The sequence below is a fragment of the Sarcophilus harrisii genome, chromosome 5 (assembly GCF_902635505.1).
Source record: "Sarcophilus harrisii chromosome 5, mSarHar1.11, whole genome shotgun sequence".
NCBI classification, from domain to species: domain Eukaryota; kingdom Metazoa; phylum Chordata; class Mammalia; order Dasyuromorphia; family Dasyuridae; genus Sarcophilus; species Sarcophilus harrisii.
This window is the reverse complement of record NC_045430.1, coordinates 235818793-235844185: the sequence shown is the minus strand read 5'-3', so window position 1 is coordinate 235844185 and position 25393 is coordinate 235818793. Positions and strand designations below refer to the sequence as shown.

Here is a 25393-nt window from a genome sequence, read left to right as displayed (position 1 = left end):
ATCAAATGTCTTAAATGTTATCATATTAAAAATGAATACAAATATATTTCCTCAATCACAAGTACCAGGTATCTTTGTCTTTCTAAGCCCTAATAATGAAAAGAAATTCAAGCATTTTTTTCTCCCCATAAAATTTCCTTCACCAATGAGCACTACTGAATACCAAATAAAGTTGTAATGCCATAGAAACTGAGGCAAGATAGAGATTAGAGAGTATTTAATATTTTATTTGAAAGGGAGAGATTTACTGAGACCAAATGGATCCTTGTTTTGGTCCCATGGCTGAATGAAACTATCATCTCCAAGAATCCAGCACACAATGTGAATTCTCGGTGACATATACATATGTGGCTCAGACACAGGGAATAGACTGAGGCAGGAGCGGAGTCAGGGTGCTGAGCACAGGAACAGGATTCTGACAGGGTGGGGTGAGCCACCAGAAATGGGGATGACATAATGGGGGGAGGCACCCCGGAGATGGGGAGAGGCATCTTGATAAGACAGTATCTAATATTCTAATAGCTTGGGATGGGGAGAGGCATTCTGCTTATTCTAAAATATAAGATCTTTTATCCTTATCAAATATTCTGATTTAGAGGGAGGGATGATTTTGCAGGATTGAGAAGAACAGTTAGAAACTGAGGTGGGACAATTTAAGGAGATGAGTCAGGACAATAAAAGAGAACTGTGGCATAACAAAGTTAATGACTTTCTCTTCAAAGCAAATTTTCTAATACTCATTAACAAATTCTGGCAATGTGATTGATTTGCATTATCTAGAACTTAAAATACTTATTATTGTGTATGGATAGATATTCTAGGGCTTTCAAAAATGGATGTTATTGTATTGGACTACCTCCCATCTAGGGGAGATGGTGGGGGGAAGGAGGGAAAAATTTGGAACAGAAGGTTTTGCAAGGGTCAATGTTGAAAAAATTACCCATGCGTATGTTTTATAAATAAAAAGCTATAATTTAAAAAAATGGATATTAGAAAAAGTGAGTATGTCTTTTTCTACATCTGAATTCATCACAAAGGTACATTTAAAGCCATGCCTGTCTTCCATAACTATTTTTCTTTCTTTCTTTCTTTCTTTTTTAAATAACTTTTTATTGCCAGAACCCATGCCAGGGTAATTTTCTAACTATTTTTCTTTTTATAACACTATAATTTCTCCCACTATCCCTCCTTTTCCCTTATTTAATATTTCATTTTTCCCCAGTTACATTTAAAACAATTATTTTTAAAATTTTGAATTCCAGATTTTCTCCCTCATTCCTACTCCCCAATAAGTACATATGAAGTTATGTAAAATACCCCTTCTTTTCCTAGAGCCATAAAGAAATAATATCTAAGAAGAAAAAAGAAGAAAAGAAAAATATGAGCAAAACCAACTAAACAAAAAGTCTGAAAACCATGTTCCACATTTATTGACCTCCCACACCTTGAAATAAATTTTATAAGGATGTTTTTCACATACCTTTTCATTTAGGTCATTTTTGAAATTTATAATTTTGCAACATTCAATTGAACTTTTTTTTAAGAAAAAAAAATAAAACTAAAAAGTAGATGAAATATTATTTTAAGCTTCTGCTATTACCTGGAAAGAATATAGTTTTTTCTAATGCTAAAATCAAAACAAAATCAAAAATCCCAAAGTATTTTATTACAGAAGATTAGGATAATTACTACTACAATTACTACTCATCAGAATGGGATTATTAAGTATGTAACATGCTTGAATACACCATCTCATTGGATTCTCACAACTACCTTTTAAAATATGCACTTCAAGTATTATCATCAACATTTTACAATTGGGGAAATTGAAGCTCAGGCTAATTTTCCAAGATAACAAAGTGTCTGGAATAGAATTCACACAAAGAACAACCCCAAATCCAAACAACAGGCAGCTTCCAAGTTAGAGGGTAAAGAAGGCCCTTTCAAACACACTTAACTAAAGCAATTTACATTTACAAGGTTATTTGATCCCTTTGAAATTCTGATTCAATCAGGATGCTTATCAAGCAGGCCAGGAAGGAAAAGGAAATTAATTATGCCTCTACCAGAGCAATATTAGAAAACAATTCTCACATTTCTTTTATTTCCCCCAATTTTAATTATCATTTGTCAAAGAAATATGGAAGAAAAGTAGCAAAGATATTTATTCTTAATGCTTAAAGTTCAACAAGTTTATTCATATACTGAGTCATTCTTCAATCTAAGTACATATAACCATTTCATCAATTACTGATTATATTCAGAAATGTTCACAGGATATCTAGGATTGCAAAATACTAGTTTGGTAATAAAGATGTTAATGTTTGAGAAGTGGGGGCAAGGAGCAAATAAAGTAATTTTTGTTTTTAAACTATACTTAATTAAAATCAGTGAATAATTTAGACACCTAAAATGTTGGAAAATGCACATCAGGAGAAAGGTACAAAAGAGACCTGAAGACTGCTTAATCATGCTGAAGATGTGAAGTACCCTATTCTAGGCCAGACCTAAGGTAGCATCAGACTCACAAACCAGTTTTAAGAAACTAGATGCAAGGGAGTACTGAAGTGGGACTCATTCCTGATATCACCTTTTTGAAATGAAGATCCAAACTAATACAAAGGAAGAAAGAAAGGAAGCACCCAATGACCAAGTGCCTCCTGCACTGGGCAAAGTGCCTTACAAATATGACCTCATTTGATCCCTACCACAACCCTGGAAACCACTGGACAGCTGAGGCAGCTATAGCGACCAGGGGTTCTGTGACTGTCCCAGGGTCACATAGCAAGTCGGTTGGGTTTTCCTCAGAACAGCTGCGGTGCTCTGTGGCCTGGGCATAGCACGGCTGCCCTCGGCCCCAGTGGAATCCACACTCCCACCCTTTTGTGGTCTCATCTGTATGGGGCCCACATGCAGATGCAGATCCCCACAGGAAATCACAGGTCAGGGAAATGTTTATAGCACAATCACCAAGCTTTTATTAAGTACTTGGGAGAAATTATGCTCAGCACAGGGAATGCAAAGGGAAAAAACCTGTTCCTGCTCTCAAAGAGCTCAATTTGAATCAGAAGTCATGAAAATAACTAAGTACAGAAAAGCAGCTAGGCTGCACAGGCGATAAAGCACCAGCCTGGAGTCAGGAAGACCCGAGTTCAAATCCAGATTCAGACACCTACTAATGGCAGGACCCTAGGCAGGCCTGTTGGCCTCAGTTTCCTCATCTGTAACCTGAGCTGCAAAAGAGTTGGAACTTGCAAACCAATCTGCAATCTTTGCCATAATACACTGAGTCCTGAAGGAAACTAAAGAAGTGAAGAGAGGTTTCTTGCCTGGTGCTAGAGAGGAGATAGTGGCCCTGGGACTGAGGAGTAAGGGAAGGGAGGGGAGGCACTCCAGAAGACAGACTCCAGTGGCTCATTGAGGACACACTTGAGGCAGAAACCAAGAGGCCGCCCATAGGGGTCTGAGCATTAGGTGACCAGGGCCTGAGAAGAAGGTGCAGACCGGAGGCCGTCTGAGAGATGTAGAAGCAGCATGACCATGTTGGGGAGGCGCATGGGGCCCCCAAGAGGCACAGGACAGAAAAGCCGTGGCGGCTGTCTTACAGACGCCTGGTTGCAGAAGCCCCCAAGGCAGGTGGTGACATCGGGCCAGACAGCCGGAGAGAGACCAGGGCAGCCTCAGCCAGAGAGGCAACTGACAGCATGAGGGCCACCAAGAACCCCAAAAGGGGCATTCTTAGGTTCTGGCCCTCTTCTGAAGACAAAGGACTTGTCATGATCATACTTTTAAAAACACAAAATCATAAAGGAAATCAAACTCTATTAGTACTGTTACAAAAATATTTTTAAAAACAAATTCACAAATGCCATATTAGGAATCTTTCATAAAAAGAGAAGAGCAGCGGATCTACAATAGTTTTAGGGAATATCTAATTAGTGGTCAGGTCCTTCATGAAGACCCCACAGAGAAAGACAAGCAGAAGGAATATCAGGAGAGAGAAGTCTCAAACAAGTCTGGAAAGTGAAAGTATCCAGGAAGGGAGGGTACAGTGGGACAAAGAACTAAAGCAATATTAGGATTTTGGAAAGATTATTAGATGTTAATTATGAAATTACCAATAACTCCGCATGGAAAAAGGTTGTGAAGCCCTGACAGGAAAGGAAGTTTTGATAATTCATTGTGTCAGGTGGCTTTCTCAAGAAGTGTGAGAAGGGGAAGCAAGACAACAGTGGGGCTAAGTGGGGCCACAAATCAATTAGAGAGATACAGTGATCCATGAACGGGAATGAGATCAAAAAAAGAACAATGAGGAAGAGTTGTGAACTGATTCAACTACTCTGGAGAGCAATTTGGAACTATGCCTAAAGGGCTATTAAACTGTACATAGCAGTGTATCTACAGGGTCTGTATCCCAAAGAGATCATAAAAAAGGGAAAGATCCCACATGTGCATAAATGATTGTGGCAGCCCTTTTTGTAGTGGCAAGAAACTGGAAACTGATGCCCATCAGTTGGGGAATGGCTAAATAAGTTATGGTATGTGAATATTATGGAATATTATTTTTCTGTAAGACACAATCAACAGGATTATTTCAGTGAGTTCTGGAGAAACTTATGTTAACTGATGCTGAGTGAAGTGAGCAGAATTAGATCATTGTACATGGCAAACACAAGACTATACGATGATCAATTCTGATGGGCGTGACTCTCTTCAACAATGAAAAAAGAATAAGATTGTGATTAAATAATGAGATTTCTGAGTTCATAAACAACAAAGTAAAATAACTGTTGGTCAAGACAAAATAGTTTGACCATCTCTGTGCGTAAGCTTGTTAGTTAAAAAAAAAAAAGGAGAAAATTGACAAAATTACATTTACCGTTAATCCAAAATTAAGTTGGAAAATATAAAAAACAGATTATGTAGGATTTACAACACCAAACAGGAGCTTAATTGCTTATTATGTGCCAGGCATCCTGCCTTCAAGGAACTTACATGTTAATAATGGAGATATCATATATAAAAAAAGAAATATATCTAATCTAAAAGGGGAGTAGGGAAAATATACCAGAAATGGCTTCCTATAAAAGTTGAGTCTTGACAAAAACCAAAGATTCTAGGAATTGAAATGAGAAATGAAAGCATTCTAGGCTTTATTCTATATTTAAGTATCACAAAATAATTTTATGTAGATACTTACCTGTAGAAACAAGGCACTGGACAGTACATTGTCAAATGAAGGGCTGAGATATACTGGTTCTGTCATTCGTATACCTATGCCTCTGAAAAGTAGGAATACTTACATTAATCTGACTTAAATTATCTATTTATACTCAATTTATATTTCTAAGAAAACAGTAGACATAGTGAAACAAAGATATGTTTTTCAGCCTTCCTGAAATCATACAACCCAAACATTTTAAGAAAAGTTTGTTTTGATTCGTTTTAATTTTTGCTAATAATTTTGTGGGATAATTTGAAGAAATTCTTCAAGGGAATGACCTTGTTTTCTTAATGTTTCACCTACCTATAAATGACACCAAAATAAAATTTCCCAAGCTTTTAATGAACCTAAAAGCAATGAATACCTGAATCTATATCTATATTTAATATAAAACAAAGTAGTACTCATAAAATTTATGATCATCCTATAAACATTAACTAAAAACTATTAAATGTTAAATTTTCACATACCACATGGAAAAAATGTATTGTATCAAGGAAATTCAAAAAATAAATTAAGTTAAAAGGCAAAAAGAAGTTACTTCTAATGAGAAGAATGAAAAGAATGGCTTAACGGTTCTTCTTGTAGAAGAAAACAAAGAAACTGATAAAACTGATAAAATGGGCTTTTATCATAATGCCCAAAAGAAGCTTAATATTTATAGTATTTATTATTCTCACACATATTCATCTTTGTTCAGCATAATATTTGTAGTATTTATCCTGGTTATTCTTGTCTGCAGTACTTATGAGCCAAAGAAAAAGTTACTATGAAAATATTTGCAACTTATACATCAGTATCTTATGAAAAAGAAAATTCTCTGAATAACTAAGATTCTCCAAATTGAATCAATATATATTCTGATACTCAGTAACTTCAATGCAAAGTGAGGCATAAAGTAAATTGATTAAGAATGTGAGAAAAAAAAAGGATTCCTCATGCTGTCTCACAGAATCCCTCTTCTACTTCAAGATGCAAAACAATCACCATCTTCTACATAAGACTTTTCCACATCCCTTCAGCTGCTGGTGCCCCCTTTCTCAAACTATGTGTATATATATATATGTATGTATGTATGTCTATGTATGCCAGTATGCATGTTTATTTATACACACACATTCTGCTTTGTGTACATTGGTACTATTAACTTAATCTGTCTGAACTATTGGATTCTAGACTCCAAATAAGCTAGAATTTTATGATCTTATTTTGATCTTATAATGGCTTGAGCCAAATAAAGAAAAAGAATTCATGTAGATAACTTGGGAAAAGTTTGGACTTGCAAAGCAGGTCAGAGCTTTGATTAAGAATGGAGAAACAAGGGCAACTAGATGGCACAGTGGATAGCACCAGCCCTAAAGTCAGGAGGACCTGAGTTCAAATCCGGTCTCAGACACTTAATACTTCCTGGCTGTGTGACTCTGGGCAAGTCACTTAACCCCAATTGCCTCAGCAAAAAAAAAAAAAAAAAAAGAGGAAACAGTGAAATTCTGAAGAAACTAAGTAAAATTAAAAAGATAATTTGTAGGCCTAAATATTGGTCCAAATTCTATGGGCTGAAAAAGCAGAATAAGCTCAATTAGGGAGACAGAGTCATGAAAAAAGTCAGAATGTGTCACTTGTCCAGCCCAGTTCTGCAGAGATCAGATGGGGGAGTCTAGAGCCCTTAAGGATGGAATCAGGTCAGGAGTGGCACACTCCAAAGCCCTAAGAGAACCTGGATACTTAGATCAAGAAAAGGTCCCCAATCTCATACTGGAGCACCTATAGACCCACATCAGGGCACTGTGACATGGGATAACTGGAAGCTTGGCAACCCATTCTCAATTTCCAAGATGCAGACCCAGGATGGCCTGAGGACAGGACATGTGGCCCAAGGTGACATTTCTGGACCAGGAAGGCCCCAAAATTCAGACCTCAAGCACAAGACAAGGTCTCATTTCTAGTACCTAGCCCAGACAGCAGAGGAATGTAACTAGAACAAAAATCCCAAAGCAAAAAGGACTCTAATATTCTACTGAGAAGCAACACAGTCTTTCAGGTGGATGAGAGGGACGGAGTCCAGCAACAATCTAATGTTCTAGCCAGGAATTTGTACAGCACAGACCACGTGGATCAACAAGCAAGACATTGCCCTGGATAAAATCAATTAGAAACTGAAACTTTACAAGTCCCCAGCCTGTCCCTGAGACCCTAGAAGAAAATACCCCAGGAAAATAGCAACAGGATCACTCCACAACTTCCCTTCAGAATACAGAACTGGCCGGCCCTAAAATCCAATGGCAAAAAGCTGGAAAAATTACCACCATCACCCCAAAAAAAGGAAAAAAAAATTGAAAGGAAAAAAAGGATCATACCATAGAAACTACTATGGTGGCAAGAGAAATTCAAAATGGAAACCAGAAAAAAAATAACAATTCTAAGATATCTACATGTAAAATCTCAGAAAAAACTATAGCTTGAGATCAAACCCACCTAGAATAGCTGGAAGTTATATTTAAAAAAAAAAAAGTTTTAAAATGTTTTAACAAATAGAATGAGAGCTTTTTAGGAAAAACTTAGAAATTAAGATCTTGAAAGGAGAGAATTGGAATTAATTAGCAGCTTAGAACAAGAAATATAAAACCATACCCAAGTAACAAACTCCATGAAAATTACGGATCGAACAGAAAACAGTAACTACATATAGCAAAAATAAATGTTAAAACAAAATCAAAAGACTGAAGGGAAAAAAAAAAATCTAAGGCATCTCAAACAATAATAATAACCTAGAAAACAGATGAAGAATTACCACACAATCTGAATGCTATAATCAAGAAAAAGTGCTAGACAACTTATTTCAAGAAATCTTCAAAGAAAACTGCTCAAATCTCTTAGTATTAGAGGACAAGATAAAATAGAAATAATCTACTAAGTCCCAAAATGCAAACTCCCAGGAACATCACAACCAAAATCCAAAGTTTCCAGGTTAAGAAAAAAACACTTCAAATACCAAAGAACTATAGTCAAAATCACACCTCATTTAGCCCCTATATAGGAACAGAGAACTTGAAATACAATATTCCAAAAAGCAAAATATAAACATTAGCTTAAGACCAAGAATAACTTACCCAGCAAAAGTATAATTCTACAAGCAGACTTTAATTAAAGAGAGGACTTCTAAGCATTTCTGATGAAAAGATCAGAACTGCATAAAATCTCTGAATTTCAAACACGGAATAAAGAAAAACAAAAAAGTGAATACGATGAATAATGATAACAGTTCTAAACAAGGATAAATTGCTTAACTTCAAACAAAGAGAGAGGGCACATGATGTCCCTTCTGAATGCTATCATCGTGAGGGTTCACAAAGGGAATTCAATTAAACAAAGCTTAGCAGTGGTCTTGTTATACCTTGATGATCTTATGAAATGTTAAAAGAGAAGAGGACTACAGAGGGGTATTGGGGCAGGCATAGTTATGGCAAATCAATTCACTTATCGGGGGCACAAATACACATCTGTACCAAGAGGAGGAAGTTGGGGCAGCAACTTGACACTTGAACCTCCCTCTAATGCTCAAAAAAAAAAAAAAAAAAGGAAGAATAAACACACATACCAGTTTTAGAAATACATTTCACTCAAAAGAAATCAGAGGGATGGAAGAAGAATAAAAGGGGAATTAGCAAAAGTAGAGAGGGAATGGTCCCAAGTGAAACAAATTATGTGCAAAAATATATAGTTATTTTTGAGGTGGTAAAGAATGAAAACCTGAGAGGGTACCCATAAATTAGATAAATAATGAACAAGTTATAATATATATATATATATAAAGTATTCCATGACATTCTATTGTGCTGGGCTCTTAAAAGCAACCAACCACCATACCAGAGGACTAATGATAAAACATGCTACACCTTGTCATAAATAGGGAAAGGACTCAAAATGCAAAATTTAGACCTAGTTAATGTGAAAATGTATTTTGACTGACAAGAACTTTTTCATAATGGGCTTTGTTTTGCTTGTATTCTCAACTGAGGGAAGAATAGAGGAGGAAATAATGGGTTTGGGCTGATTAAAAAATTTTTAATTAATAAAGAAAAAAGAACAATTAAGAAAAATGTAAAAGTAACAAGAAGAATTAGAAAGCAGAATCTGAAGAGGAATATTTGAGAAGAAAAAGAAGGTAATTGCCAAAACAGGCTAAGAAAGTAAGAGAAACTAAGTGGAATGATGTCAGTTAAGCAGACTAATAAAATAGATTGCTATCACTAAATTATAAAGTTCCTTGAGGGCAGGGACTATTTTTTTCCTCTTTGTATCCCTAAAATTTATTAGCACAAAGTTGGCTTCTTGATTTAACAGTGAGTTGGGCAACTGAAAAAAAAAAAAAAAAAAAAAAAAAAAAAGGTAAGAAAATTGATGCAAGTCTAAAGAGGAGGAGATTGGGGGGTGGAGTTGCTGTTTAGACTAAGGAAAGGAAGTTGAATGGGGTTGTTAAGTTGTTAAGAGGTGATAATTGACTATAAAAAATTTTAACCAGACCTTTAGCTTGAAGTGCAAATATCAGTAAATCAAAGAACCGAAGCTGAGAATCTCAACTTTTTTTGGAGAAGAGGAAATTGTAAACTTCAGTCTGCATGTTTTTATTTCTGCCATAGTCAACTGACTTATTGGTTTTTCAAATGCAGGCTGATCTCCCTCTTGGAGAAAAAAGTCAAAGGTACTCAAGAATACCTCTCCATATTCTGATGTTAAGGAGAATGAAGCGTTCTGGGAGAAAACAGAAACATGGTTTTAATTAGGAGGAACAAAAGGATCCAAAATAGAACTTATGAGAAAAATCCTCCTCAAGATGCAAAAGAGTAAAAGTATTACACAAAAGAAGAGAAAAGGAAGAAAAATCAGTTGTATAATTAGACCTTAAAAACTGATAGAGACTTAAAAAGAGAGCTCTAATGCTTTTATGAGGAAAAAGCTGCTTGTCCTCCAAAAGAATGATACAGTGGGATATTAGAAGCTATCAAGTATAAATAAGATCATCCAATATGACTTAGATGAAGAAGGGATGAAAGAAAGAACACTGACTGAGCTGCTTATCTGTAAATCTGACAACTACAGAGATCTGCTGTCTCTTTGGGATATACAAGACATAACAGGGAAACCCCCTCCAATGAATGAAAGCCACCTATTTCTAATAATTAATATAGATAAAAATGGTACAGTCATAAGGAATCTCAAAAGTATCAATAATTATAAAGTCTTAGTCAAGAAACTAAAACCCACAAAAGTACAAAGTTTGTCTGGTTTGGTTTGGGGAGAAAAAGTAAGTACAAATGTAGTCATCTATAATGCTTTGTAAATCCATATAAAAGGACTGCAAACTTGCAAACTAAAAAGAATGGAGGTAGGCCAAAACTGCCTATGTTATAGCTCTCCAATTAGATACCATAAAGAGTAACAACAAAAAAGGAAGAAACGTAATTGAGATATATATTCACAAGAGACAAAATCCAAAAAAAATTAAATGGTTTTAAATAGCTTTGAATATCTATACATAAATATCTAAAGTCTAGGAAACAAACAAGAGGAACTAGAAGTTCCTCTTATAGGAAAATAAAAGGAGACAAAATGATCTTCCAGAGATTACTGAAATTTATTGGTCTGAAATACCTTATCGTAAAAAAGGATAAACATATATTTTTTAAAAATTGCTAAAAGGGTAATAAATCAGCCCCATTGCATATTAAGAAAGATTATTCAAAAAATGGGAAAAGGACCTACATGTGCAAAAATGTTTGTAGCAGCAAAGACCTGGAAATTGAGTGGATACCCATCAGTTGAAGAATGGCTGAGTAAGTTGTAGTATATGAATATAATGGAAAGGCCTGGACAGACTCACATGAACTGATACTAAGTGAAGTGAGCAGAACCAAAAGATCATTGTACACAGCAACAAGATTATGTGATGATCAATTCTGAAGGACATGCCTCTTTTCAACAATGAGGTGATTTAACCAATTCCAATGGACTTGTGATGGAGAGAGCTATCTACACCCAGAGAGTGGGCTGTGGGAACTGAGCATGGATTACAGCATAGTATTTTCTTTTTTGTTGTTTGCTTGCTTTTTGGTTTTCTTTCTCATTTGTTCCTCTTTGGTCTGGTTTTTCTTGTGCAGCATAATATTTGTGGAGGTATGTTTCAAGGAAATGCACATGTTTGGCCTGTGTTGGATTGCCTGCTGTCTGGAAGAGGGGTGTGATAGGAAGGGAGGGAAAGGAGTTTGGAGCACAGGGTTTGGTAGGAATGGGAGTTGGGGGCTGTCTCTGCATGTATTTTGAAGATAAAAAGCTATTATTAAAATTTTTTTAAAATAAAGTGAATCAGTTATAAAGGGGGAAAAGAATCCTACACAATAATGCAGGAAATAATCCAAGAAAATTGTCCTGGAGTGATAGAACATGAGGATTTGAAAGCAGAAATAGAAAAAATCTACCAATCACCACCTCAAAGACATCCTGTATGGGAAACACACAGGAATATTATTCCCAAATTTCAAATCCCAGATAAAAGAGAAAATTTTGCAAGAAACAAGAAAAAAAAAATTCAAATACACTGGAGCTACAATTAGAATTGCACAGGACTTATCAGCAACCACAATAAAAGATGACAGATTCTGGAATCATATATACCACCAAAAGAACAAGGCCTTTGGACAGAAATATCATATCCAGCAAAATTATTATGAATGAGAAAAATAAAACGGACATTCAACGAACTTGCAGATTTTCAGGCCTTTCTATCAACCAAACCCAAACTCAATAGAAAATTTATGTTAAATATAACATATTTAAGAGCCAATATCCAAGATAAATTTCAAGGAACTCAACGTGGACAATTGTTTATGTTTTTTTACATAGAAATGTAAGCCATATGTTTTAAGTTGATATTAGTAACTTGCTAGCTCAAAAGAAAGGTTAGGGCAGAATAAAGGTAAAAGTATACAAATGAGGAGCACAGAAAGAAAAGACATAGGCATTAGAGAAGGAAGGAGGGCTCATAGTTCTGAAAACTTACATCAGAATGGGTTAAATAGGCAATACTACATATATACCATAAAGTGCATCCTCTAAAATCTATAAAGAAATAAGGAGGGAGAGAAAGAGAGGGAACCAAAAGGTAAGGGAAGGTTAAGTAATAGCAAGGCAAGTTAAGGAGCAGAGCTAAGGCAAAGAGTCAGCAGGGACAGAAAAAATATGTGTGTATGTATATATTTATATATGTATACACAAATATATCCTTCATTAACTATAACCTCCTTGGGGAAGAGTAGGGATGAAAGGGGATAAAAAGAATAAAGTAAAAAAAAAAAAAATGCGCAGCAGAGAACAAAAGAATAACCTACAAGGAAGTAAAGTAAAGATGGAAACAATAGTGTTGGGAGACTTCAGTCATTCTCACACTCCAGAGTTTAATTTGTTTCTATGAAAAGCAGAATAGCTAATAACTTTCTGACTGGCCTTAATGTTAATTTCATCTTTCAAAAGACAAAATAACCAACAAGGGAAAATTCTATTCTGGATCTAATTTCCTTTAGGAAGGAAGTGGGGTGGAAATGATGAAACTCTAAAAAGTGACTCCTTCCAACAGTCTGTGATAGAGGCTTGGCTTAGAGTTCACAAAAGTACTTTGTGAATTGCACTAGATCCTTTCTTAAAGGAATTCATTAGTTGAAAAAGCCAGCAGTTCTGAAACAGTCAGTGATATTCGAAAGATCATGGAAAATCAGAGAGGAACTGAAGAGTTAATGTCTCAATTTTCCTAAAAAGGGAGGGAAAGTCTGTAAATTGCATATAGGTCAATAGGTTCAACTTAAAAAAAAAAAAAAAAAAAAAAAAAAAGCTAATACAGTTTTCCCGTTCCATTAAAAGAGGTATAATTTCCAAGAACAAGGAAGTGAAATTCCCACTGAACTCAACCCTCTTCAGATCTCATCTGAAGAATTCTGTTCAATTCTTGATGGCATGGTTTAAGAAAAACATTGAGTTGGAGAATGTTCAAAGGAAGGTAAACGACAAGATTAAGGGCCTAGAATCTGATATGAGGATAGGCTGAAATGTGTATTTAACCTGGAGAAGACTGGGGAAAGTATTATAGCTGTCCCCAGGTATTTCAAAGTATGTCATGTGGAAGATAGATTGTACTTTGCCTGTTTAGAACCAAAAAAGCAGAAGTAGGATCAATGGGTAGAATTTGCAAAGGCGTAAATTTAAATTGGTTGTTGGCAAAATCTTAACAATTACAAATGTCCAAAAGTAGGATAGACTACCCCTAGAGTATTAAGTTCCCCTTCTGTGGAGTTCTTAAAGTAGAGGTTGGATATGTGGATATGTTATATTGGAGATTCCTTTTGTGTACAATTCTGATTGGATAACTAAGGACTTTGCTTTGAACTCTAAAATTCTGTAATCCAGTCATGGCTTATTTCCATCATGACTGACTTCCTGGATTCGGATTACTAAAACTTCAAATGTTCCAATACTCGTGGTTTTGAACCTCATTTCACTAGTTCTTCAGCCACTAAAAACCTGGAATGAGTCAAATATACCCTACTTATGATGCATTGTAAAAATACTGTCCTTTTTATATTTGAATAACCTGAATAGAAGTTCTCAGACTAATTAAACTGGTTACAATATGAATTGCTCAGTGATTTGAATGCTGGGTATCTGTTTAAATTATTTTTAGGTGAGCAATATTTTCATGTAATCAAATATATTTTTAAATGTCAACAAGTAAGTTCAATATAAAGGAGTCCTGTTTATAACATTGCAGAGAAAATTATCTGAAAGTAGGTTTATCTATCTCTGATTATAAGTAATTTAAGTCAGCTGGAACTAGTGAAACCAAAGTGTTCCAACACTGTTGCTTGGATTAGAAACTATCCATCAGCATTCTAAGGTAACTCATCTCTAAATGCTAAAAATAATATAAATGGGAAACTGTTTAGGTTTAGCATTTAGGGTTCTACTGTATTATTGGGAGGGTTTGTTTTTTTTGTTTTTTTTTTGGAAAGCTTTCATTTGTTTGGAAACTAGGAGAACCATCACAAAGACTAATGACGAGCAAATATCTTGACTTTCCAAAAAGGGAAAAGAACAAAACCTGAAGACCACAAGATAGTGGAAGCTTTTTTCCTCCCTACCTATCAACAGACCTAAACAGAAGTTACAGAAACCTGATTGAACAAGACTGAATTATAAAAATAATTCTAAAAATATGACTTTCCCTCCTGCAAAGATTTCTATATACATCCTTCTGTTGAAAATAAGGGCAAACATCCTAGTGCCTAGAGCTTCAAATGAACTAAGAGGAAGAGAAAAAGACTTTCTATAGTATTCTAAAAGGATTACTCAAAATACATTCAATTCCATTATTTATATATACTATTTCTTCCCCCTGAGGGGGTTGGGGTTAAATGACTTGCCCAGGGTCACGCAGCTAGGCAGCATTAAGTGTTTGAGACCAAATTTGAATTCGGGTTCTCCTGACTTCAGGGCTGGTGCTCTATCCACTGTGCCACCTAGCTGCCCTATATATACCATTATACACAGACTTTCCATACCTTCAATAACCATACATTACACATACAGTAGATCATACAGAACTATCCCCTGTTTTAGAAAAATATGCCCTATCTGACTTTGGAAGGCACAGAAAGTCCAAATTATGAAGTCTCCATAATGCTTTAGGCTAAAAGCAAGGATACTCGACACCAGAAATGTAAGAGTTGAAACCATTACCCACAAAAATGGTTTATCTAGTCTTTAAATGTATCCATTTAAATGGCTTACTTACTTCATGAATGCAAAGTTTTCTACAAAATTTTGGAAGAAAAGGCTGAAATTAGGCTTAAATAAAGTTTAAAGATTTAACTTAAATAAACTACTGCTTTTTTTCTTCTTAAATTAGTAATCAAGAATTTGAACCAAACTGTAGTTTTGAGCTTGTTCATCAGTAGATGTAATTGGGAGTGACAGTTATTAATAGACCAAGAATTGAATTCAGAATCGAATCAGGAATAAGGCAAAATGGACAGCCCTCAGAAAACGGCATAACTCTCAAAGATTCCAAGATTCTTTTTTAAAGCCCATCATCTTAATGCCACTATTCTTTTGGTAATACATTGTGGCTAGGAATCATGAAATGCTACAATCTTTAAGAAATCAAAATTGCAGATATTCTCAAAGGTGAAATATGATGACTATGCCTAAGTAGCTATATAAAAAAAAAGTCTGAATAAACTAATCAGTAAAGGGAATAAAGTGGGTATTTGGAGAGAAATAGAGAAGATCTCTATGTAGGGTAACTTCTTGTAAAAGATGTATAGAATATCATCATCAACAACGATGATAATAAAAGCTAACATTTACATAATGCTTATACTACATGCCAGACACTGTGCTAAGTGCTTTACAAATAATATCTCATTTGATCCTCACAGCAACTCTGGATCTTCCTGACCCCAGACCTAGTCATTTTATCTATTGCATCACCCACTGATGATACTTATGTATATATGTCACATAAGATACTGAGGCATGGATAGGTTATAGTCTGCTCTAACCAAGCTGATTTCTAGCACTGATGAGATGGATCGTGGATCAACCTTAATAAGAATTTTAATCATTTATATGAATTCTACCTTTTTTCCATTAAAAAAAAAATCACTGCCCTCTAAGTCCCACTTTCTAGACAAACTAATATTAAATAAATTTATTCATTCTTATACTTTTTTAAAAACTTCCTTCAAATAAATAAAAGAATACAACTCTTTAATAAAACACCTTATGACATACTTCAGTGGGCTGCTCAAACTGAACATTTCATTGCGGCTCAGTTCAGAAATCCCATTTCCAAGAAATACTTTTTTTCCATCAAACTCTTTGGCTCCTTTTTTACATTTTCCTTCAATATCGGAATAAACAGAGACAACATCTCCAGCTTTCATAACTAGAAAAAGGAAAAAATTAAAAGACCCTATTAAACTATGTTTTTTCAAGGAAAAATGAACATCAGGGATCTTAACAGAGATTTCTCATTTAACAGAACTGTCCTTAATGCTGTCCTTGACCAAAAAAATCTAATTTACATTTTTAGAACAGGGTTAATGTCCTTCTGAGGAAGAATCAAAATAATAATATTTTTTATAAACGTGTATTCAGTTTTTTCAAAGATCTGGACAAATGCCAATTAGAAATATTTTTAAGATTTCTTTTTTCTGATATCTTTAAAAATTTTTTCTTGGTTCATATAACTAGAAGAAATTAAGCTATATTTGCTATAAAAAGATACTTTTACTCTTAGTCTAACCAGCTGGGGAGCAGTTAAAAAAAGGTGGGTGAAGCTGAAAGGAATAAGATTAGTTTGGCATTTGGCATTCATATAAATTATACAGACAATACAATTTTAGAAAATTGTGCAAAAACTAATTACTAGTTTTTTGTGTCATACTGCCTCTAGCCTTGTCATTTTAGACACATAAGGCATAGTCACAGCTATTTGTAACCCAGTTCCCTTCTAAAGAACTTCGGTGTATTTCCCTCCAAGATGGAACAGTCGTGGGCCCTGAATTATGCCATGCTGCCTTGCTGGTTCATTAAGTATCCTACAACTGAAGGTTAAGCAACCAAAACAAAAAAATTTACTCAGCTTGAATGAGTTGAGCACTATGCTATTAAAATCAAGTAAAAAGTAATTAAATTCAACTTAATTCCTAAATTTACAGACTCATAAAACTGTTTATAAAAAAATGTGTATATACCTAATATTACTGATGAGCCATAAAGATGAAGTCATAAAATGAAATAAAAACACTCTTTTCACACACACACACACACACACACATATAGATATATCACATTTACTCAGTGATAAATCACTAGTATTTTCATTTGGAAATAGATTTAACTCTGAAAAACATGTTTAAAAAAAAAGCATGTCACAAATTTTGAGGTAATAAATTCTAATCTTTAACAAATAGAAAAATGCCAAGAAAGCACTAAATCCAATTAATCCAAGTAATCCCAAAAGGTCCAAGAACTACAGGTGTGGAGGGGAGCAGAAAAAAGGAAGGATAAATTGAACGGAAGTCATTTATTGATCATAATTATGTTCATTAAGCTCTAATATTTTACTTGGCAGAAGGAAATTTATGGTAAGGAAAAAAAAAAAAAACCCAACACATTTGGATAATTCTTTCCAAAAGAAAAATGTATGCTTACATCTTGATGCAGACATGATTCCTGGAACGTAGACATGTGCTCCCCTTAGCACTGCATTACCACAGTGAGCTCCAACAATGACTTCAGAGGGTTGTTTGTTTATATTTTTCCTGAGAATATAAAACCGTGAAAGTTAAATAGAATAGTGTATCCAATTCCAGTTTTGTCCTTTTTATTCAGTCATTTTCAGTCATGTCTCTCTCGCCATGAGCCAATTTGGGGTTTTCTTAGCAGATACTTGCTTACCATTTCCTGCTTCAGATAATTTTACAGATAAGGAAACAAAGGCAAAGAGAGTTAAGTGACTTGCATAGGGTAACACAGCTAGTAAGTATCTGAGGCTGACTGGATTTAAACTCTGGAAGAGGAGTTTTCCTGACCCCAGACTAATTTTTTAAGCAACTTTTCAGCTTGAAGTATTATCACTGTGGCCGAGTAAAACCATGAGATATTGCCACCTAAGAAATGGTGGGTAAGAAAGAGAAAATTATGTCTAAAAGAAAAAAAGAAAAAAAAGGAAAAACAAGTAGAGAACATTAGAAAGGGGGAAAAATCCATTTGGTAAGTAGTGATAGAAGTTGCTCAGGTAACAGAGTCAGTTCCTGAATATCTGTGAGCGGCAGCTATTTCTGCGAGCCGCAGGTATTTTGTGAGCTGCTCACAGAAAACTGGAAGAACAAAAACAAAAGGAAAAACAGCTAAGGCCTTTGCCAGAAAGGATCAAACAAAAGGCATTAGGAACACTTGGGGTCAAGTCTTATCTCTGACAGACTTCGTGTGACTCCAGACAAGTCTGTACAGGAACATAGGGCAAAGATGCTAAGCTATATGATTAGAGAAGATCCCCCGGAAGTTTTCCCAATCCAATGACATCTCATGTCCAGTCCCTAAAAGTCCAAGAGACAAAGGAAAGATGGTAGAGAATCAGTGATTCTTAAAACAATGAACCTCTCCTAAGGAATACTACATGTGCAGCTAAGCAGGTTAGTTTTCCTCAGTGCAAGAGACTTGCCAAGTCCCACCATTTGAGCGTCCCTTCCTCCAATCACACCTGTCTCCCTCTCCTCGAGTTGCTGGGAAGCAGGGACTGCTTCCCACTATCCCCCTCCCCCCAAAGCACAATGCTGGACGCCTAATGGAGACTGAACAAACACTTAATGTTAAGATTATGGAAACATATCCCATGTGCTCCAAGAAAGGATGAGCTCTGGGGATGCGAGCAGTCTGTGGAATCAGAACAGAGATGGCCGTGAGAGCTCCTCGGCAGAGAGCTTCCAGAGGGGCCTCTGCTGACCCTGCACCCCCAAGTCTTCAGGGTGACCTCAAGCTCTGAAGGACAAAGCACTGATATTAGAAGTTAGAGGTGGGGCTTAAATCTGGGCGTCCCTGGCTACAAGGCAAGCTCTCTATTGGACCACAATAACCCAAAAGGAAATCAAACAAATAGGAAGAAGGATAAATACAATTATCAGTTTGATGGCAGGCAGAAGATGAGATAGAGTGCTGCTCCAGGAATCACGAGGCATCAAGGGTGGACCAGGCCTCAGACAATGAACTCTGAGACCCTGCCAAGTCACTTCTCTTTTGGCTCAGTTCCCTCAACTATCAAATGGAGTTAATAATACTGTCTACTTCCCAAGGTCACTATGAAGATTAAATGAGATATCTATAAAGGGCTTACTTTACTGCCTGGTACACAATAGGTGTTAGCTTAATAAATTCTTTTAACTTCCTGCCTCAATCTCCTTATGCCCCTCAACAATATCTGACGCAAAGGGAAATGCAGATTTCATGCCTTTCCGTCTACAGCTTAAATCCCAAAATATCAAAACAGATTATTTTAAACTAACAGAATTTGACTAGTGTTTATCTTAAAATATCTAAATTATAATATATGAATCTATCAATTTTGCTGCTGAAAAAGATTTTAGCACAGTATTTTCCCCAATGACAAAGTCCACTGCTTATGCATAAATCAACCTAAAATTCATTTCATTAAATTAAAAAAATACATTCTAGGTCCAATTCTACTTTGCCTTTGCAATAATTCTGGCTTGTTCTTAGGTAGCTATCTTCTTTATCAGGGTTAATATGAATATTCATTGACCAACAATGATGAAACCAAATACATTTTCAAGGTAAGGTAAAGTAACTAGATGTTATCATTAAAACATTAAAAAAAAAATTAAAACATACTAGTGAGAAGAATCCTATTATTTATAATATATGGTTTTTGAACCAAGTCATTACAAACCTGGGTCCAATCACAGGAATAAGTAACATATCCCAAACATCTGGGTGCTGAAGAATTGGAACACTTAATCCTTTAAATTGCTGTTAAAAACAAAGAGACACAACTATTAAAGACTAATATAACAGGCACTTAATTCACCTGTGTAGATTGCATTCACAGATGCAGATTACAATACTCTCGCTGCCTTAGTAAACATAAAGTCTTTGAATTGTGACCTAAAAAACAGATCACTTTCTGGTCAACTTTCTAATAATGAAACTCTCTGATTTTAACAAAGCTGGCCCCACATACAATCATATGTATATTTGTTTCCAGAATAATTTCTGAACAAGTCCTTAATAGGAGTTGTAGCCATAACTAGCATTTATAAAGCAGATCACCCAATAAGTTTACAGAGAGATATATAGATATATGTAATATTTAGTAAGAAAGTAATCTCTCTTATAAATACATAGAGATAGATATATTGAGCTTTGGATAATATTTGTGATTGTTATGTCATGATGTCACAGAGCCAGGAAATGTGTTGGGTCCACGACACTGTATCAGCTTCTACATTTTTTTGATAGTACTTTTGCTGCCATGTGAGGGGAAAGAAACCTAAAAAATATGTATGATCTGAAAAGGAATGAAGTGAGGAGAACCAAGAAAACAATTTATACTATAACATGAATATTGTAAAAATGAGCACTTCTGAAAGACTGAATAACTTTAGTCAACAGAATGATTCTAGAGAACTAATAATCTTCATGACAGAGATGTGACAGACTAATGAGAAAAATGATAAATACATTTTTGAATTTGGCAAATATGGAAATATGTTTTGTCTGAATACATTTATATATTTTGTTTTTGTATTTCTCACCCTAGTGGGAGAAAGGATGTAAGAAGGGAAAAAAAAGTTTAAAAAAATTTTAAAAAGAGGTAAAAAAATAATAATAATAGCATACATTATTTATATACTGTTTTACTTTACAAAATAGTACACCACACAGCATATGTATTTTTCCCACTTGACTTTAGGGTTAAGCAGTGCAAGTCATTTAAGGAGAAATTTTATAAGAAACAGAAGCTCAGAGAAATGATTGCCAGATCACACAACTCTCTATTTCTGCCAGTTTTTTTTTTTTTTTAATTTTTAGCTGAGGCAATTGGGGTTAAGTGACTTGCCCAGGATCACACAGCTAATCAGTGATAAGTGTCTGGGATCACATTTGAACTCAGGTCCTCCTGACTTCAGGGCTGGTGCTCTATCCACTGCATCACGTAGCTGTCCCTATTTCTGCCAGTTTTATAAGGTAAAAAAAAAAAAAAAAAAAAAAAGATGAATCATTGGGAGGAAAAGTCAAAAAGAGTGATTACCCTCAATTACTCTTTCCTCTTTCAGATAAGCAGAAGGGAAAATCAAAGTTACAAAGAAGGAATCAACTCAAAGATAACCATGACATGTAGTTGTTTTTTTTTTTTTTAATGAATCTCAAATTTTTTTTTTTTTGTAAAAAGAACTTTAGAAATCAATATATTCATCTTCCAACCCCCTCCCAAGGAAATTCCAAGACCCAAACATTTAAGGATCTCTTGCTGAAAAGTTTCACTAATCCAACAAACCTTAGATTATGATTACTAACATGGGTAAAAAGTTCAACAAACCTTATTTATTTCTTCAAGTAGCAAATCTTTCACATGTTTTACAGATGCTAAATGAGTATTCACTCTAACAGTTGTGAATGCTGGTGGGTGTGACAAGTAATTTAACAAGGTTTCAAATTTCCTTTCTGCTTCCTGAGCACCTAAAACAGTTACAATCTTGAAAGAAAAGAAAAAACAACCATGTAAAACTGAGTTATTTTCAAATGGAAAACTTAAAACAAATCTTAAAAAAGAAAAAAAAATTGATTGCTGCCTTTCCAGAAGCATGTTTTAGCATTTCCACCGCATTATCATATCTATTTTTGTTATTATCTGAAAAATATCAAAGTATCATTCATTAATATTCTATGTATCATTCTCATAATTATCTTAGCTTCTATTATAATTATGAAATGAATTAATAATGTTATTTTGGGAAAAAAAATATACTTGAATGGGTATATGTGATCCATGGTTTTCTGACTTTAGATATTGTAAGGGCAAAAGGGAGAAGAAACCTCAGGATGATATCATGTTGTGCCCCCATGGTTTTACAAATGGAAAACTAATCTTACCCAAGGTACATAGCTAGGAGTAGCATAGATACAGCTAAACCAAAGCCTTGTCTCCAAATCTATTGCCGCAGCTATGCCACATTTTGGCCTCACAAAGCTGAACTTGGATAGATGCTTCTCAATTATGTAACTCCAACTGGACAGACACTAGCTTTTTTCTATGTGCCAGTGTAATTAAATGGCTCTTTCAAGAATTCAATTGTGGCTTCCATAAAAATGCAAAATATTAACACGTAATATATGAAGCAGCTGTGAGCCGTGGGACAAGTAACAGTCAGCTCCTCATAAAACAATGAAATGTAGAAAAAAGTTCGCATCTCCTTTGTCCCTGAAGTATAGAGTTTGTGGACAGGATAAACCGTGGGATCTTAAAGAGGAAGACCAGGATTCAGGTTTCATCAGGCCCATCACAACTTCTGTGCCTGTAATTCTCTGTGCCATAAAATGCAAACAAGTGCCAAAATGCATTGATGTAAGTTGCAAGGAAACAAACTGCTACCTCAAGCAGCTAAGTGTCTGCTGTTCATCGGCTCAGGACTGAGAGGAGAAAGACAAAGACTGATTTAGTAAAGACATGCAAAAACCTGCATCGGCCACTTTAGAGACCTTTGGGAAGCTAGTCTGTCCAGCCTGGGAAAAGCATTTCAATCCTTATTTTAGAGACCTGTAGGAGGCTGCTGAACCTGTCCAGTTGGAGAACTATTTTCTATCATTACTTTGGATACTCTTAGGAGGCTGCAAAGTCTGTCCAGCCTGGGAAACCATTTCTATTTTTAGAGACTCTTAGGAGGCTGCAGTCTGTGCAGCCTGAGAAACCCATTTCTAACTTTACTTTAGGGACCTGTAGGAGGCTGTTGAACCTGTCCAGGTGGAGAGCCATTTTCTATCACTACTTTAGAGACTCTTAGGAGGCTGCAATCTGTCCAGCCTGAGAAGCCCATTCTAGCCTTACTTTAGAGACCTGTAGGAGGCTGCAGAGTCTGTCCAGCCTGAGAAGCCCATTCTAGCCTTACTTTAGAGACCTGTAGGAGGCTGCTGAACCTGTCCAGTTGGAGAGCCATTTTCTATCATTACTTTAGAGACTCTTAGGAGGCTGCAGAGTCTGTCCAGCCTGAGAAGCCCATTCTAGCCTTACTTTAAAATCTGCGATTTCCCAGAGGACTGGCTTGCTCTACCTCCTGCCACAGTCCTCAGGGGGCCGCATAAACCCTGGACCCAACTCCCCACTGCTGCATGATGACCTTCCAAGTCCTTTAAGGAGGGAATTGGCTCTATGTTCCCTCCTACCTTATCCCTAGCTGAGCCAACCCTAGAATCCGTGGCGCATCTGCATTTCACCGGGACAGGGACTTCAGCAAGGCCAGCCGGCGCCCGGCTGCATTTCGCAGCTGCCTGACAGGTCCGGGGACTCATCCAGACGGGTCCCGCGGGGGGGACCGACAGACCCCCACAAGGGACTGCATACAGGTCTCGCCGGCTCCCAGCCGCCCCCTGGTGGTGGAGCAGGGGACGCCCCTTTCATTCTCTCCGGCTCCTTCCTCCTTCAAGCTTGTTTTGGTCCCGACCTTCATAATCACCAGCTAAAGGGGCACTTTCGTACGCACGGGTGGAACTGCGCCCTTTTCTTGCTCTCCGCGATCAGCCGCCGCTTCCCGGCCCCGACCCCACGTGCTCCGGCCCTAATCTCGGGGGCGGAGAGAGCTCCTGCCGGGTCCCTCCCCCACCGTCTCCTCGGCGGCCTGGGCCTCTCCGAACCGGCCCTCTCTAACCACTGCCCTGTCCGACCTACCTCCTCATTCTTAAAGCTCGCCCTGAGGTAGTCTTCGACTTCGGGTCTCAAGGATATTTTGGGGAAAAGAGACATTTTCTTATTTTCCTCCCTTTTCACGGAAAAAAGCACTAAAGAGGTTTTTTTTTTTTTTTTTTTTTTTTTTTTGCTTTTCTTTAGAATATTTACAAATTTGGGTTTGGTTTGGTTTTTTAAACAAACACACGTGGGCCGCCCGGGCCCGGATGGAAGCAGCGTAGGGACACGCCACGCAGCAACGTGGGGACGCGCTTGGGCCCAGGAGCGCGCGCCGAGGCTTCCCCCAGCCCCTGCTCACGCGATGCAGAGGCGGTCTCGCCTCGCCCGCCTGCGGCTCGCAGCTGCCCAAGCAATGGGGCCGCGCACCACACGGCCAGGACGGGGAACGGGAAATTCGCACCAATGCGAGACTTCTCTGGGTCCCGGATGTGCGCCGCGGGGGACGTGGGCGTGTGACGTCATGACGCACAGCGCGCACGCATCGTTACGGTGACGGCCGCGGGGACCGTGTGCGTGCCGTTGTTTGCGCCCCCGGAGCTGGGGCCTGCGCGCGTGTGGTGGAAGCGACCCCCGGGGCTGGGAGGGCGGGTAGGGAAGGGAAGGGCGCTTCCACCCGGAGCCTTCCGCGTTGGGGAGAGCGACGAGCCCGCGGCTGTTCGTTAATTAATTCGTGATTCTCGGGTTTCCGGGGTAGTTGCCGGCCTGGGGGAAAGGAGGAAGTCAGATTCGGGCTCGGGTTTGTCCTGTGACAGTCAGGGCCTCCCTGCGCTTCCGTGATGCGATCTGCGGTGTGGGGGTTGGCGCCAGATGTGGCGAGCACCCAAAGGTGGGGTGTGGTCACGTGAGGGATCCACCCCGGCCTTTCCCTGACACAAGGAGATTTATTCAGGGAAGGAGTTGCCAACAGAACGAAGGGACGCAATAGACGCCCGAAGTGGTAAAGAGGAAAGTTGGCAGAACGTGGAAAGTCCGGTTCCTCGGTGGAACTCGCGATTGGCCAATAGAAAGGGACCACCCCTTGAGATTGGGGCGTGCCTTTTTTTTTAATAACTTTTTATTGACAGAACCCGTGCCTGGGTAATTTTTTTTTTTTTTTTACAACATTATCCCTTCCACTCCTGTTCCGACTTCTTCCCCCCCCCTCCCCTAGATGGCGATCAAAAATCCTAGAAGAGACTTGGCGCACCCTAAAAGACTTAGCCGTATGGAGAAGTGGGATCGGGAAGCATAGTGGCGTAAAGAGGAGACGCTCAGGGGCTGTAAGGAAAGGGAAAAGACTGGGCGAGGCAAAGTGCCCCGGGGGACTGACCCAAAGGAAGGTAACAGCAAAGTCCCGGGCCATCAATCGTTTTATAAGGAAGATGCTCCTCCGCAGTGGATGGGACCGTGGGGCTAAACTGATCTCTTATCAGAACCTTCTGCCTGCTTGCCTCAGGGATCAGTTCTTTAGTTCTCTTGGTGCACAACAATATTCAGGGTCTCATCAGCTGTAAAAGGAAGTTGGCCCTAGGGAAGCACTCCATATGGACGTGTTGATTAAGAGCACTATATCGGCTTTTGGTAATTATTAGATTACTCCTTTTAGGGAAGTTTTGGGATTGCAAGATCATTAGAAAGGTCCGATTAGCAGAATCAGAAAT

General features: G+C 37.3%; 1 protein-coding gene across 2 annotated transcripts in view; it reads right to left on the bottom strand.

The window, feature by feature from the left end:
* Positions 1-24716, bottom strand: part of NSUN6 (NOP2/Sun RNA methyltransferase 6) — a 39503-nt gene extending 14787 nt beyond the window's left edge. Inside the window, exons 1-6 of one of the 2 annotated variants that reach the window (XM_003771893.4) lie at positions 23736-24716; positions 21393-21548; positions 19743-19822; positions 17489-17598; positions 16064-16217; positions 5201-5282 (exon numbers count right to left, since the gene is read on the bottom strand). In XM_003771893.4, the coding sequence (XP_003771941.1) occupies positions 5201-5282; positions 16064-16217; positions 17489-17598; positions 19743-19822; positions 21393-21548; positions 23736-23810 (657 nt within the window). In that variant the 5' untranslated portion in view covers positions 23811-24716. The other variant, XM_023505099.2, reaches the window with a different exon arrangement.
* Between the last annotated feature and the right edge of the window lie 677 nt (positions 24717-25393).